Source organism: Lonchura striata, chromosome Z, assembly GCF_046129695.1.
Source record: "Lonchura striata isolate bLonStr1 chromosome Z, bLonStr1.mat, whole genome shotgun sequence".
Classification (NCBI taxonomy): Eukaryota; Metazoa; Chordata; class Aves; order Passeriformes; family Estrildidae; genus Lonchura; species Lonchura striata.
In genome coordinates, this window is record NC_134642.1 from 71,142,105 (window position 1) to 71,158,436 (window position 16,332).

General features: G+C 36.1%; 1 protein-coding gene across 8 annotated transcripts in view; it reads left to right on the plus strand.

The window, feature by feature from the left end:
- Nucleotides 1-16,332, plus strand: part of TRPM3 (transient receptor potential cation channel subfamily M member 3) — a 406,906-nt gene that overhangs the window by 203,132 nt on the left and 187,442 nt on the right. The window contains exon 1 of one of the 8 annotated variants that reach the window (XM_077790278.1): nt 14,113-14,164. The exons of the other annotated variants lie outside the window; for them this stretch is intronic. Coding sequence (XP_077646404.1) covers nt 14,150-14,164 — 15 coding nt within the window. The 5' untranslated portion in view covers nt 14,113-14,149. Of the gene's footprint in view, nt 1-14,112; nt 14,165-16,332 lie in introns of those variants that run through there. 8 annotated transcript variants of the gene reach the window in all.

Here is a 16,332-nt window from a genome sequence, read left to right on the forward strand (position 1 = left end):
TGTTTGGCAACGCATGTGAATGGTGTTTCCTACAATCTTGGGTCTAAAATGTTTGTTCAGGTGACAGTAATGCATTCAGGGGTTCTCTTTTCTTCCTTCATCAACTGGGCCAGCAATTATCCTGTTTGTACTTGTTCTTGTATGTATTTGACCCAAAAGTGAGTATAAGTGAACAACCTCAGTGCTTGCAGTGCAGACACCTAGGAGATAAGTGTCAGACTGCAGTGAACACCTGTGTCTGAGAGTACAAAGTTAAAAAGAACCTAGAGTACCTGATTCCATAGCTTCCTGGAACCAATAAATTTAGATTCAAATTCCCTAAGGCTGAGGTGGGTATTGAAGTTGAATTATTCATTTAGAGAAGTGGCTGTATTGCCATAACTCTTTATGAATATTTTTTCATCTGATTGAATTTGACAAAGTCTGGCCCAAAATCACCTTTACACTCTTTTGAACAACTTAGGGTGGGGGAGTGGGGGTGGGGAAGAGGGGGTTGTTCTGTTGTTTCTTTAATGCAGGGTTTTGTTTGTTTGCTTTAATAGCTAAATTTATTACTCTTTTTTAAGACTGGCTGTTAATGATTGATATATTTCAGTCTTCCCAATACCTAGATTAACAGACTAGCTTCCTTGAAAGCCCATATGTATTTTTGATTTGCAAATAAAAATCTCTTAATGTGGTTGATCTCAAAGGTTGAGCATCTTCCTCTTTCCAGATATTTTGTACCATAATCAAAGCATTGAAGAAAGTTTCTGCTGAATTCCACAGACAGATTGTGAAAATTTGTGCAGATATAGTCAAAGGCTTGTAAAATTTGGCTACTTCATATTGACATCTACAAATATCCTATGTCTCGAAAGGCAAATTTAAAGCATAAACTTGGAACAGGAAAGAAATGAGACAACTGAGCAAAGGAAGTAGTAAAATGAAAAGCTAGATGGGAAAACCAATGTTATGACAGGAGATTCTACAGAGAGGTATTAATAAGAGACATAAAAAAGAAAACCTGCAGAAAAATTTCTCAATTTTTTTTTCTTTTTCTAATTGAGAAGTTGAGTGACATATAAGTGAAAAGAGAAACAATGATGTGACAAAGCAGTGGTCATCATAATGACTCTCTAGCCTATTCACTACTTCTCTCAAGTTGGAATAACTCAAGGAAAGGATTGTGTGGTCATGTACAAGTGATCATGAAAAAAATTAAAGAAAAACACAAAAGGTAAAAGCAATTTTTTTCAGATAGCTTTTTGTTTATTTGGTTAGTTTTAATTTTTAAGACACTGTGGTTCCAGATTTTTCTTTATACTTTTTAGAAGATATTAAAAAAATCATTTTATCCTATGATTCATTATCACCAGATGATTCAACTGCTTACTTTTACATCTATCACCTCCTCCTCTACTATTTGAATAAAAGACTCAGTGTAGACTTTGATAAAACAGAGTAAGACAGTAAAATTTAGACATTTCCTAGCTAGCTCCATGGATGCTCCTAAGAGCTATTGCATGTGGAGCAGCAGCTGGATGTTCATTGTGCTGAATCAAGTTTAATGAGGATGGAAACTGTATGTACTGCTCTAGAAATTGCACTGGGAGCAATCTTCAGACGTTTTCAGCCCCGTAATATCTTGCAGAAGGAATTAAATTAAATCTGTCAGTTCTGCTTACACAGATACGAAAAGAGGCTTTAATTGTTGCTTGATTAGATTAACATTTTACTTACAGTCCTTAAATGTACAACATTTTAGTCTATCTGTACTCTAAGAGAAAAATTCTTACTTCCCCCCAGTAAAAGACTGCAGTCTTTTACTATTAATTTGGTGAACATAATCTAGTGAAGTATTTCATGGTACAACACCTTGTGAAGGGCTACATTGTACTTGGTTCACATGATACAGTTGTTAAATGACTATAATTTCCTGGAATTCCTTCTGTAATATTTGGTGTTAATTTCTTGAAGTAATGCTTATGATAAAATTGATGGTGTGAGATACTGCTGGTTAAATTGAAACCAAATCTGTTCTGCCTGTAGTGGAGCTGTTAATTACAGAGTTTCAAGCCCCACAGATGATATTACAATCACAAAAGCTCTTCTAAATCATCTTCTCTGAACCCATTTAAAATTGATTTCTAAAGAATTTATCTCTAGGTGGGTACTTGAGGCAATAGCAGATTTTTTTTCCTTCCAGTGCATCAAGTGTGGTGTTATAAAGGCATGGCTGTGGCAGGATTATTTTTTTTTCAGAGGCTTTTAATTCTTTTATGAAAAATGTGCTTGGGTGGTAGATGGGCCAGATCAGTTCTACTACTAAGGATTTTCTCTATGAAACAGAACTAGGATAATCCATGATGTGTCTAAGATAAAGGATCAGTGTTCAAAACTCAGTAAAATATCAACAGATCTTCACGTTGCCATACAAGACCCTTGTGTCCTGTACTGGAAGTTTTACAAATATTTGCAATTTAGTTGAAACATCTAAGAGAGACACTTATGCACACTCCTGCTTTGAAAAGTTGGTGTTCTGTGCTTATACTTTTAATTTTAGAAAATGAACAATAAAAATAAAATGGATTGAACAATTTCACTACAAGAAAGTAATTAATTTAGTTCTAGGCAAAAAGCATTTCAACAGAAAAAAATGTTTTAAGTAAATGTTATATTAAATTCATAGCTATGGTTGTGTTCATAAGTCTCAGTTTCCTTTCCCTGACAAGAGTTTAAATTAATAATGACTTGATTGAAATACACTGAATTTCACAGACATGATTAAAAGAAGACTCCAATTGAATAATGATTATTCATAAGAAGTAAGTTCAAAGTATTTGGGGAATACAGATTTACAGGGAGTAAATCTTGAGTTTTAAAACATAAGCAGGGATTACTACTGATGTTTTAGGTATCCTAAAGATAAATCTATAAAACTTCACAAACATTAACTACAAATATAAAATAAGTGCATACTATTTAGCTAAATATTTGTGATAGGAAGGAATCATTATGATGAAGAATCTGTGTAGGAGGGTCATCAGGAGAAATGTGTGGTTTGGATAGTATCCCTCACTTTTCTGTTTGTGTCTTTTGTAACAGTGCTGTGAGGCAATAGTAATGGAATTTTATTTGCTATTGTCTTGTACCTGGGTCTCTTCTTTTGGGTACAAAAGTGGCAACAAAAACTTAACTAAATCAGATCACTAGCATGTTTAGCTAGCTTCCACTTGCAAAGTAACTACATTAAAAGTGAGACAACTGAAGAATTCTCTCTTAGTTTTTGAAAGAACATATTGTTGGTCTGGCCAGGAGAATGAGGAGAAGAGGGAATTGTTTGTTTTGGACAAGGATCCCTTCCTAAAGGCATGCCCATGTTCTACTTAAATGCAGAATCTGGAAAAGAAGTAATTCACCATTCTTATCTTTGGAGTATTCCTTTTATTTTGATGAAGCCTTTTGCAGTGGGCTAGAGGGGAAAAAAATATCAGTGGGATGACTTTTCCAAGTTTGGCAAGTGGCAGGAACATTGTGGCATTTGTTCCTTAACACTGAAAAAAGTCCTTTGCTCCTCTTCCTGTGTGGGAAGCAACTGTATTACTAGCAGTGTATTTTTTAAAAGCTAGTAAGAAAAACTGCAGTTTCTTACAGAGAAGGGAACACAGTGTGATGTGCTGTCACATTTCTGTGCCACATTTTCCCAGAACTGCCCTGCCTTGCCAGCAGGACAAGAGGTTCTCTTTATTTAAGGATGCTGTGGGTAGGAATGAGAGCAAGATCTGTCTACATGCTTATCTTTATAATGCTCTTCAGAAAGTATATCTTGGAAAAACAGAAAACCAGGGAGGATGGATGCAGACTCTAAAGTTTTCTGTAGCTGATCAACTAAAAGGACATCAGGTGTTTATTATTCATTCTGAAAATTGACTTTCTATGTTTCCCTTTGGAGATTTGATTTCAATTTTGCTATAAGAGATTTATCTACTTAATTAGATGGCAGAAGGAAGATTTGCCAGACTTATGTTACATATACACATACAAAGGAAATGATAAAATGTTGAATTCAAGACTTCTGCTTTTCATAAATGCTGCAGTGTAAGCCCAGTGATTTTTTTTTTAAATCTATAATGCTGTAAAAATTTTAAAAATTTTGTTAAAATTGGAAAATATCAAATTACTCTTTATAAGAAAGGTACAGTAAATTTTGGTAATTACTGATATGACATAAGCTCACTATGTGTAATTTTTAATTTTTCCTATCCATATTAATTTGCTTGTTGTGGAGCATACAAAAGCCACTAGTGTCTTGAACTCTTAGCTATCCAAATTTGAACAAAAAAAATCTAAGCAAAAACAAAACAAAACAAAAAAACCCAAACCAAACTAAATCAACAAAAAAAAAAAAAACCAAAACCAATCAAATAAATCAAAACCCAAGTGACATCTATTTGAGATAACACAACACCCTAAAAACTTTTTTAAAGTTTATAAATCACTTTGTAAAGAAATAGTAAATTGTGATTTCCTCTGAAAAGTATTTTCTAAGCTCAGCAGTGGCACCAGCCTCTCTAGCTTTCCTACTCACTGATTTGCATAGAGAAGCTTTACTTATTGCCTCTGACATCCCATGCTGTATTCAGTTACATCTGGGCTTTGCCTTTTCTAACCTCATCTCCAGATGCTCAAATAATGTTTCTGCTTTCCTCATGGACTCTCTCCATATACTTCAAATGCCTATTCAAGAGCAAACATGACAAAGGCACAGTCTCTCTGTGCCATGAATGCTGATTCAGTAGTGAGTGGAAGATTCCCTTCTTTGTGTTGTAAATTTTCTGTTACAATTCAATATATTTACATATTCTTGCAGAATAATGTATTCTGCAAGAATATGTAAAACATATTTAAAAAGTGGTTAACTGGTTCCTTTTAATTTCCTTATTTTGGACATTTTGTATAGATTTCCAAGGAAGCAAACTGTGATTTTGGTAGGTATTTGAGCTTATTTGAACTTTCACACAGGTGAAAGGTATTGCACAGTTTTTATAAAGCAATTTTTATAAGGAAGGTCATAACTATCACAGTAGTTGTGCTCAATTTAATATCCGAACAGGTCTAGAAGCAGAAGGTACCTTTAATTTAAAAAAATATGTGCTTGGACCATGTGCATCAGTTCAGGCATCTGGTCATAGTTACATGGGAAATTTTTTACAGAAAGCCAGAAGCAATTCTAGGCTATTAACAATCAGGTTCCACTAAAACTTAAATGCATGTATATCACACACTGTCTTTACACAGTTCTGGAGAGTCATTTACAGCTTTACAGGAGTTCCTGTTATGTCCAGGTGTAGTCATAGCAGAGGACTGATTGTGTTTAGATGAGGTCTGATTTCCTCATCCTGAAATGTGATCTCCATTTACTCAAAAATTTCAGGCAGCCTCTCTAATGACTCTCCCCATGTGCAGCTCTTTCTGGCTCACTTATTAAGAAAAACTTGTGGCCTGCAACAGGCATTTTTCTTCAAGACTCTTTATTGGCTGGCCTTCACTAGGATGGAAGCTGCAGAAAGAAAATGTTATTAGAGATGTGTATTTTGAGAGGCTTGGGAGTGGGAGTGTTTTTCATCAATTTCTAAGAGGATAACTAGGACTTTTCTGATCTTGTAGCCAGACCTTAAATAAGACCTTAGGTTCAGCTGCTTGCTGGTTCATGTTCCACCACTGAACCTATTGTCTCTTGTCCTGGTTGCCTTCATTAATATTATACTTTATTTATAATTTTCTAATTCAGTTTTCAATAAAGAATCAAAAATTTAAAGATAGGTGTGGTACAATAAGATTGAAGTTTTCCTGTTGCTCTGAATTCTAGTGCTCAGCCTGCAGTTACCTGCCCTATGCCACTGTCTTACCTGAGGTAAGTCAGTGTCATCTTCATGGAGGCAGCAGTAATGTGAATATGTATATTGTTGGGTGTGAACAAGAAATGCTGATATTAAATATTCATTTGTGGCAGTCTGGTATCTGGAAAAGGAGAAGCATACATCAAAAATTAAAAATATCTTGTCTTTGTCAGTAGTTCAGACTGCAGATTTCAGGCTCTATCAGGGAAATGTATCAAGGACATATGTGGACAGCTCTACCTGCTGCTGAAGAACTATGATGCTCTGAAATTAAGTGTGTCCATATGTGCTTTTGTCTGCAGGTCTGACCAGAAAAAACTATTTATAAACAATAAGCCGATTATTGACTTTTTACAAATTATCAAGCTGGCAGTAAATGGGTAATTCCAAGCTCTCAGATGTCTGTATGTTTGCATCTTTTTTCAGTGCTGGAGCATGCTGCTTCCTGCTTCTTTAGTTGCCCTGTAGCAAACATAACTCTCACTGAGGTACTGTTTCACCTGTGGTGGTATCTCCCCCTGCTCTTTTGGGGAAGATGAGAGAGACTCCACCATTACCCTACTACCAATTTCTAGATCAAAAGGACCAAATTAACTTCCTGAAATCTCATCTATGGTAATTTGCCTCCTCAGAAAGATTGGGGACATACTTTATCTTTTATAATTTTCACTCAGGTTACTGGAGATAGCTCTCTTCTCACTGTTGCAATTGAGATTATCAGTCTCAGACCATTTTGAACTTTCCATCCTAGCTTTGTGATGCACTGAATGCTTGATCTTAAACAACAACTAGATTTGAGGTCTGCTTGCTTTATTTCCTTACAAGTTGTTGAAAAATCATTAGCCTTTGGGTACACAGAGCAATGACTCTTTTTTCTGTCCTGCTTGTGTAGTTATCTGTAACTATACCAAATTATAGGAGTGATTTTAGAGGAAGTATATGAAAAAAATCTTCCTTTTCTGCCATGCTCAGCATGTATGTGACCTGCTACACTCATTGGCACTGTGCTGTTTGTCTTATTTGCATATTACATATTTCAAGTCCCAGGAAGCACTAGTCAAGAAAAGAAAAATCTACATGGTGAATTTACTCCTAATGGTGGATTATCTTGTTTTTCCAGCATTGGATGAGATAGTAGAACTAGCTCTAGAGTGTATGCCACAGCTTCTACAATACTTCTCTGCTTGTTTTGCTGTTTTCTATTTTAAGTTCCCAGTGGCCCTTACTTTCCAACTCCCCCAACCTATGTCTCACATGGGCGTAAATGTGGACGTAAAGCTACTGAATTGCAAATCTTTATAAGATCCTTCTTAATCAACAAAAAAAGTTGGGACAAAGTGACTAATATCTAAAAGAAGTTCATGGGTTCTGTTGTGTCTTTTTTTTTTTTCTTTTGTATGAGTCAGAAGCAATTTAGTGAGAGATCAGAATATCCCAGAATGCAAAATCCCTGAGGTAAGTATGAGCAATTTTTAATGAATGTTTCCAGGTAAACTTCTGTTTTTCTTTCTTAAACATCTGAAAATTCTTTTAATCAATCTACACTTAATTTTTCTTTATAAAGAATGCAATACTATAAGGGAGAAATGGGTATGGTGGTAGGGGCAAAACTCCAGCCTGTGCTTACTGAGTGTAACTTTTAGAAAAATGACAGTTAGAATAGTTGATGGTGGATTGTTTGCTTTGTTTTTGAGGCTTTTTTAATGGGGGAGCCTGGTTTAGTTTTTGTTGGTTTGTTTTATTTTACAAATCAGTATAGTAGGTTGAGTTGCCAAAGTTGGAAGGCATTTAGGAGAAGGAAGTTTGATGATCTGTGACAGTTAAAGGATGTTTTTAAAATATATTTATGGCAACTGATGAAGAAACAGATGGTAAAAAAGCAGAGCATTATTAAATGCAGAATATTATGTATGTTAGGAGCATGGAAAAAGCACTGTTTCTTTATCAACAGTAATATCATGAAATGGCCTTACAATGAGAGCTGTAGATGAGAAGGCTATGCTTCTCTAAGGAGGCATCCCATTATTCAGTCAGGGGGTTATGGGATGCAATGTCTGTGATAGGTACACAGGGCCTGGGAACAACCTGATGGCTGCCCTTACCAAGCCCTGTTCCCTCTCATGTCAGCATTAATCCTAGAGAAAATCAGAGCTAACCAGATGTGCAGATTTGAAAGGAATCTGCTAACTACACTCTGACTTCTTCAACCACCAGATGGTCTGTGAAGTCAGCCATCAGTTTTCTAAATCACTATTTCCCAAGGTAGTCACAAAAGGTTAGTTTTGGAGTAGCTGTTGTTAGATCTTTTTATGGGAGTTAGGGACAAGACAGATTTTATTTGTTCCTACTTTGTGATCAATGAGTTTATACAGAAATAGCAGGAATTCAGAATTTCTAAATAGTTTTTTCTGAATGACTTTAGATTGGTGTTCTTCAATCCCTTGGGAACAATTTGTTTATTTTAATTGAAGTCGACACCAAATGTCTACAGCTTCTTTCATGCTGTAGTCAAGAGTCCTTATTACTCAATTACATGCTTTTAGGTTCATTTGACATTAATTCTTTTCCATCTCACCACATATTTGCCTCTCCTTATTTATGTTGGTTTGGGTTTTTTTTCCAAGAGCTTCTGCTTGGAGTTGCTTTTGCAAATCTGTTTTCTCTTGCAAAATCCATTTATTTCATAGTTCATTTTCTTCAGTTCATTTGTGTGTTTTCATGGAAGGTCACCATTTTAGCTGTACAAACTAAGGTGGATTGTTTAATCAAGTTTCATTCTTAAAACCAAGATATCTTCAGCCATGAGGGTTGTACTTATACTACCAACAGACTATCTCCCACTGCAGGGTCTGATGAAAGGACTAATAGAAGCCTGATAAGTACTATAAGTACTAACTTTTCTTGGCTTGAAGGTTTTGGGTCTTGGCTTGATTCCAGCTGCTGGCTACGAATTTTAATGTTCTCAGTTATGGTTAATTACATTCTTTTTCAACCCCCCCACCCCCTTAAGGAGTAAGTATTTGTCATTGCAAACTGCATAAATTTGGACTGAAAACAGTAAGTCCGGTAAGTTTTCCATATGTATCTGTAAAAATTTTGTATTGCAGTCATGTGTCTTCTCTCTCTCTCTTTTTTTTTTTTTTTTAAGAACCTGGACATAAAAACCACCCCATCTGACAAAGCACACTCTGGAAAAATGGTTGGGAAAATGATCTAGAAGAACTACCCCTTTCATTGATTCTTTGTGATCCAGGCTTTCCAATTATACTGTAATAAGAGATACTTCAAGTCTTTCATAAACCAGCAAAGAGTACTCATGTATGGTTTTTTTTAACATCTTTTTCTTGAAGGTGCACATTTCCTGAGGCTTTTCTTGCCATTTTTGAGGCTTTCCCTGACATACCATTCTTCATGTAGCAAATGTCATCAGACTAGTCACGGATCTAAATAATCTGTGACATTACTAGTATATTATACAATCCTATTCTGTTGTTACTTTTCATTCCTGTCCTCTCCTAATTCTTATATGTGTGCATGTGCTATTTGTATTCTCAGAGTGCAGTGAGAATACATCTTCCTTATTCATAAGGCTTCTTGTGTTTCGCTGATGCTATGTAAACTTTACATAGTTCAACATCTAGCTATAATAAAAATTTGCTGGAGTAAATATGAAAAATAATTTCAGGAAGAACCAATTAAACTTCTTTTTCTGACAGTAAATTCTGCTTTTATTCCACTTTACCTATTTAACAAAGATAACATTATCCTATTATCCCTAAAGGATATAATCCCTAAAGGAATATTCTAGGGCTTTGCATGAATAAATGTACATCTTAAAAAGGCTCATTTACAGAAATTCATAACTATACACTAAAGGTCATTCTTTGAATAAATTCAAAGAAATTATCAGCTATATGGATCCTAAAATTTAATCTAAATTGATCAAAACAGAGTGGCAGTAACCTGTGCTTGTATCTAATGCAGTCTAGCCAGGACGTTTTAAAGGATGTGTCCTATCTCACTGTTCTGATTTTGGCTCAGATAGAGTTAATTTTCTTCCTAGTAGCTGGTTTAGTTCTGTGTTTTGGATTTACTGTGAGAATACTGTTGACAACACACTGATGTTCTGGTTGCTGCTAAGCAGTGCCTACCCTCAATCAAGGAGTTTCAGTTTTCCGTGCTCTGACAGTGAGTACGTGAACAAAAAATGGGGAGAAAGTAGGTCCAGCACAACTGACCTGTGCAGACCAAAGAGGTGTTCTATGCCATAGAAAGTCATGCCCAGTTTATAAACTGGAGGATTAGGCTGGGAGCTGCAGGTCACTGCTGGGGGCTGGGCCAGACATCAATCACCAAATGGTGATGGGGTGTAGTGTGCATCGCCTGTGGGGTTTGGGGGTTTCTTCCCCTCTCTCTCTTTTATTACTGTTAATATTACTTTGGTCATTGTATTTTATTTTTTTACATTATTATTTATTTCAATTATTAAACTATTCTTCCCTTAACTCAAGTGTTTTATCTTTTTCTTCCTCTCCTCCCCATCTCACTGCAGACAGGGAAGAGCAAGGGTAGTTAGTGAGTGACTCCATGGCACTTTTTTGTCAGCTGTGGTTAAACAACGTAAGTTTTGTCTATTTATGGAATATTTTAATTTTTTTGTCCTGCTAGTTATGATCTACAGATAATCTTGTTCCTCTCTCTTACTCCATAATATGTGATTCTTTTATTTCTTTCCTTAAGCAAAATGTCGTCTTTTGAAGACCAGCCCAAAAGGTGACAACTTACTTGACTTAATCTGAGCTTGCATCTATGAATAACCTTCTAGTCACATTCAGATCTCTCCATTCCCATAACTCTGCTGTCCTTAAGCAAAAAATTTAAAGTAGGCAGTGAAAATTCTGTCAAACTTCCTCACACATTTTTCCAAGTCTTTTATCTAAATAATTTATATGCAAGCATCCAGTAGACAAATTAGATACCTTTGTAAAATATTAATCTTTGGTTGACCTTGTGTAATACACACTTATTCCTCCTAACATGAACATAACATTTTCACTTGGAATCCATCTATCAATCTATCTATCTATCCTTATAAAATTCCATATTAGGCACTTTCATGTATTCCCTGAGAAGTGGCTTCAGGTGATCCCCTTTCTAATGCATACTTGCCTTTGCATTTCATTTTTTGCAGCCTCAGTTTGAGGTCCAATATTCAAAAATCTTTACTTTAGCTGTAGGTCTCACAGGTTGTCCTTGTTTTACCTCTGAGCCATTAAAAGCAACTAAATTATTTACATGCACTATAAGACATTCCTCTGTAGGGAGGACTTATTTAAATATTGGACAATTAGCTACTTTCTGGTCTTATTTAATGAAATTATCCATTGCCTCCTAATAATTCTTGTATCAGAGGTAGGAGAAAAGTTTGCATTTTAGATTATTTTGAAGGCCAGATTTCCACTGTGTTGAAGCTAGAATCCAAAATCTTAATTTTGTTTGAATTCATTTTCATAAAAGGCTGTACCCAATAAGAATTTGTTTCACCCTCTGTTTCTACACTGTATTTCTAGGGCAATATTGATTATTATTTAGATATAATTGAAAATCTGATAGGCAAGAAATTAAGAGTTTATGCAGTTTCTTTTTCAATTGTGCTATTACTGAGCTAATAGCATTGCAATTAAATGTAATTTGAAGAGTTCATCGCATTGGATACTTTGACCAAGGCCTTAAGGGATTTGTGACAAATTGTTTCTTGTTCAAGCTATTACATTTTTAACCAGACATTCTTGTGTCAGGATGTCTGTTCTGTTCTGTTCTGTTAGTTTATGAAAAAAATAGCAATGTATAGAGTTGGCAAATATTAGGAAAGAAGGAAAATTCCTTTCACTTTTTTAAAATCTATCTGGTATCTGCTAGCAGACCTGTCTTTCCCATCCCAGCCACTGCATATTTCTTGTAGCTTAATGCCAGGGTGAGATGCAGTGATCTCAGGAAGCTTACAATGTTTGAATGGCACTTTGGCCTTGCTGAAGCAGGAGCCCTTACTATGCACCAGCTTGCTGGAAGCAGACACATAGCTGGAGACCTGTATGTGCATTTTGCATGAGGCTTTTGAGGAGGCAGCGAAGTTTGAGGGGGCATGACCCCACAGGAGGCCTGCAGGAGATAGCAGATGTTGCCCAGCAGTGGCACCCCGACTGTAAGCCTGGGAGCTGCTGTGCCTGCAGGCAGCTGCCATGAGGCCACCGGCCCTGTGAGCACATCCTTATCTGGGTAGCAACTGCTGCAGCAGCTTCTGCTTTCTTCTGGCTGGTCCTGTTGTTAACAGGGGAAAGTACATGTTGCCAGAACATCTCTGGATCGTGTAAGAGCTGAATGTAGAGGTTCTAGAGAGCATCTGTGTGTCAGAGGGTGCAGAGTGGTCCCCTGCTTCTGTCCTGGCAGCTGCATTGAATGCTCATCCTAAAAATCAGGCCAGCACTTCTTGTTTAAGATGAGGAATGATTATGTGCAAGACAAAGCATACAGCTGTGAACTACTCCCAGAAGTATTTCTGTCAAGAATCATCAAATTTCTATATTTTACAAATGCTGTTTTTCTTGTCAGCCTTAAGCAGTATAAAGCTTTTAAATGCAAAGAATAAAATGGTGGTGAATATTTTACAGACTTTGTACACCATTTACTTAGAGAATCCTGCTTGTAGTTTTGGGTTTTTTTCTTCCAGGATTTTTGATTAACATAGCATAGTCATGATGTATCTCTTGGTGTCTATTCTTGAGTACTTGGTAACATTTCTCTATTTGTGTTATGTATTATGTTGAAAATTGGTCTTTTGCATTTCTCTTGTATTCTTTATTAATTTTGAATTCCAGATAAATGTGGCAGCTCTAATATGCATCAGGATAATGAATTTTCCATGACATTTTGATGAGATGTCAAATTTAGCTGTAAGTTTGAGTCTTTGGGCTCTAATTAATGTGTCCAACCCAGCATAAACAAACAAAGGTGTTGTGGCTTTTCCTTACTGTGTTAACTGAGAGGGAGCATGAGGTAGAAAATAAGAGGGCAGGCACACTGACAAATTTTAAACGAATGTGAAAGAATAGAAATCCCTGTTTGGAGTTAATCAATGGTATTAATCCAACTTAATGTCTCTGAGATGCTTGGGTACATAGAAGTGAAATCATAAAGCTAAAGACGTTTCAGAGAGGGAAATAGAAGAAGCTCACAGAGCCAAACCCAACAGTTATTTGAGAAAAGAAGCAAACAGGAAAGTGTTCTGTTCTTTATCAGAGTTTGAATTTCTCATGGTGTATTGAGATCACCATTACTTTGAGTAAGTAGGTATCTCCTTTTCATGGTCTAGTAAGAGATCACAGAACTCTAGAACAGTTTGGATTGTGAGGGGCCTTAGAGATCTCCTAGTTCCAGCCCCCCTGCCATTTTCAGGGACATGTTCCACAAGACCAGGGTGCTCACAGCCATATCCAGATGGGCTTAAAACATTTCCAGGGATGGGGTATCCACAGCTTCTCTGGGTAACCTGTTTCAGTGTCTCACCACTCTCAGAGTAAAGAATTTCTTCCTAATATCTAATCTAAACATGCTTTCTTTCAGTTTAAATCTGCTCCCCCTTCTCGTATTAATCAAAAAAAGTCCCTCTTCACCTCACTTTTGGGGCCCCTTTAGAGAGAAGAAGGTGCTCCTTGACCTCCCTGAAGCCTTCTCTTTTCCAGGCTCAGTAGAACCCCAAGTCCCTTAGGATGACTAGGACTGGTGTTTCAACAATCTGATCATCACTGTTGCCCTCCTGTGCACTAGTTCCACCCGCTCCACGTGCTTCTTATGTTGGGTGTCCCAGAGCTGGGTGCAGCACTGCAGATGGGGGCTCAGCAGAGCAAAGGAGATGAGCAGAACCTCTTCCCTTGCCCTGCTGGCCACACTGGTTTTGGAGCAGCCCAGGGCATGGTTGGCTTTCTGAGCTGCCAGTTCTAGGTCATGTCTGCCTTCTGGTGCACCAGCACATCCAAGTCCTTTTCCACAGGGCTGCTCTCAGTCCATTTCTTACCCAGAATGTTCTTGTGCTTGGGGTGGGTATAAGTTTGTGTCCTTCCCCTCAACCCGCTCAGGTTAGCATATTATAGACCCATTTGTCTTTCGAGTTACATTTTCTCTCAAAGAGCATATCTACAATATTTTTTATTATTTTCAGCTGTTACAGGTATGACACATCACCAGAAAAAATTGAAGTGTATTCTTAACTAATGCTGATATCAAAAGTAAGGAAATTTTGATTTTTTTCATGGGAAATAACTACCACAAATACTCTAAAGGGATGGATATGAATCTAAGTATGGATTTTTTGATTAATTTTCCAGGGCAGTTTTAGCAAAACAACACTTCAGAAAACTGTAATCTGTGGTATACAAAATAGTTCAAATTATTATTTTTTAAGGGTGTGTGAACTATAAATTTTTAAAGATTATCAAACCTCCAGACAACTGCCAAATAAGCCAATATGAACAAGTACTTACAGTCATTTAGAATGTCTTTATTATTCATGAACATATTTAACAATACCTATGTAACTCATATCCAGGAAAAATCAATGCATCAGAGTTTAAAGAGAGCTGCTTTTACAGTCATTTATTGAATTAGTATGTCTGTAAGTGGAACGTACTCAGAAACAAATGGAATAGACCATACCACACTGAATATAAGAAGTTTTTACTGCTTTTACAGCAGGGCTCTAATCTTAATCCAAAGATCTTTTATTTAGATTATTTGTGACAGCTGGTAATGAAGAAAATTTAATATGAAATTTTAAATGAAGTCTTTTGTGCGTAGAAATTAAAAACAATTTTTCGCATCCCCAAACACTGTGGAAAGAATATGGTATGTACAATATACATAAAAAGGAGCATTTAAGATTTACATTTCCTGATGATAAACATACTTCTTAGAAAAACTGGGGGAAGTGGCATATTTCATTAAAATAGATTACTTTCTATAAAAGCAAAATAGGAAATGTACGAACATAAAAAAATGTAGTGATAAATAGAAGCAAAGGAAAAAGATCAGTTCAATGAAGATCTTTAGCAGAAATAGGAGTTTCACAGGATCAGAGAATGGGTCAAGGTGGGGCCACAGTGAATCATCTAGTCTGACTCCTCTGCTCAAGCAGCATGATCCCAGAGCATGTTGTACACGATTTTGTCCAGATGGTTCTTGAGTATCTCCAGTGAGGGACACTCCACAGCCTCTCTGGGCAATCTGTTCCAGTGCACAGTCACCTGCAGCTTGAAGTTCTTCCTTATATCTAGGTGGAACATACTGTGCATCAGTTGCTGTTCATTGCCTCTTGTCTTATTACACGACCAAGAAGAGCCTACTTGGAAGCCTTTCTGCAGATACTTATAGACCCTCTTTCAGTGATTTCTTTGCAAAATTACTGTTTTCTCTGAAATTTAGAAGTGCTTGTCTAACAGTTCTTCAGTAATTAAATGTTTAATTTTTTTTCATAACAAACACTTCCTAGTGTAAGATCTTTCACAGAATAAGCAAGTATTAAAAAAGCTGACATTTAAAAGCATACTGCATTGTGCATAGTATATTGCATGACATTGGTGAGATTTAATTAGCATGAAATGAAACATAGTCAATTTAATTAAAAATATTTTGGAAAATATATATTTTTTAGATGTCTTTCGGAGCAGAATTTTTTAAAATTGCTTCCTTTTTATTCTGTTAGACTTGCTGTTGCTGACAATAGAAAATGTTCCATTATCATCCCCCTTGCAAACTGTCCAAAGTCTCAGTAAATCAATTCTGATGACGATTATGATAATGATGGTGTGGTTGTTGTTGTTGCTATTATCAGTTTCATCAAATCACTTTTTTTACTGGAGAAATACATGCTCCTCAACATAGTTGATTCAAGGGCTAGAGGTGAGGGAACTTTTTTCCCAGATTTTTAGGCCCACCTTACATCAATAGCTGGCAAAGAAAAGATACTGAGGATAAGAGAAGACTACTAGACTGCTGATAAAAGTGATCTTTGGACAACAGCATATGAAAAATGAAATTCACTACACACACCACCAAACTATATTTCCACTCAGTCTCAAAAGTTTGGGAAAAAAACACTTTTACTGTAGAAGACTGTTAGTAATTCCTCAATATCTCTTTTTTTTCTATTTCTATCAACACTTTATGTTTTTTTTGGTTTTGGGAAGGCTTTTTTTAAGCATTTCATCCCTTTGTTCCGTTAAGAATGTGACAATCATTAATTATTTTAAGCATCATTTGTATTGTATCAGGGTTTTAAGTCTATGTTAGTATATATTTTCTTGAAATATACAAAAATCACCACAGGGACATATATACAGTGAATTGAAAATTTTCTTAATTACTGAACTAGTTTATAATAGGTTAATTCAAAATTATT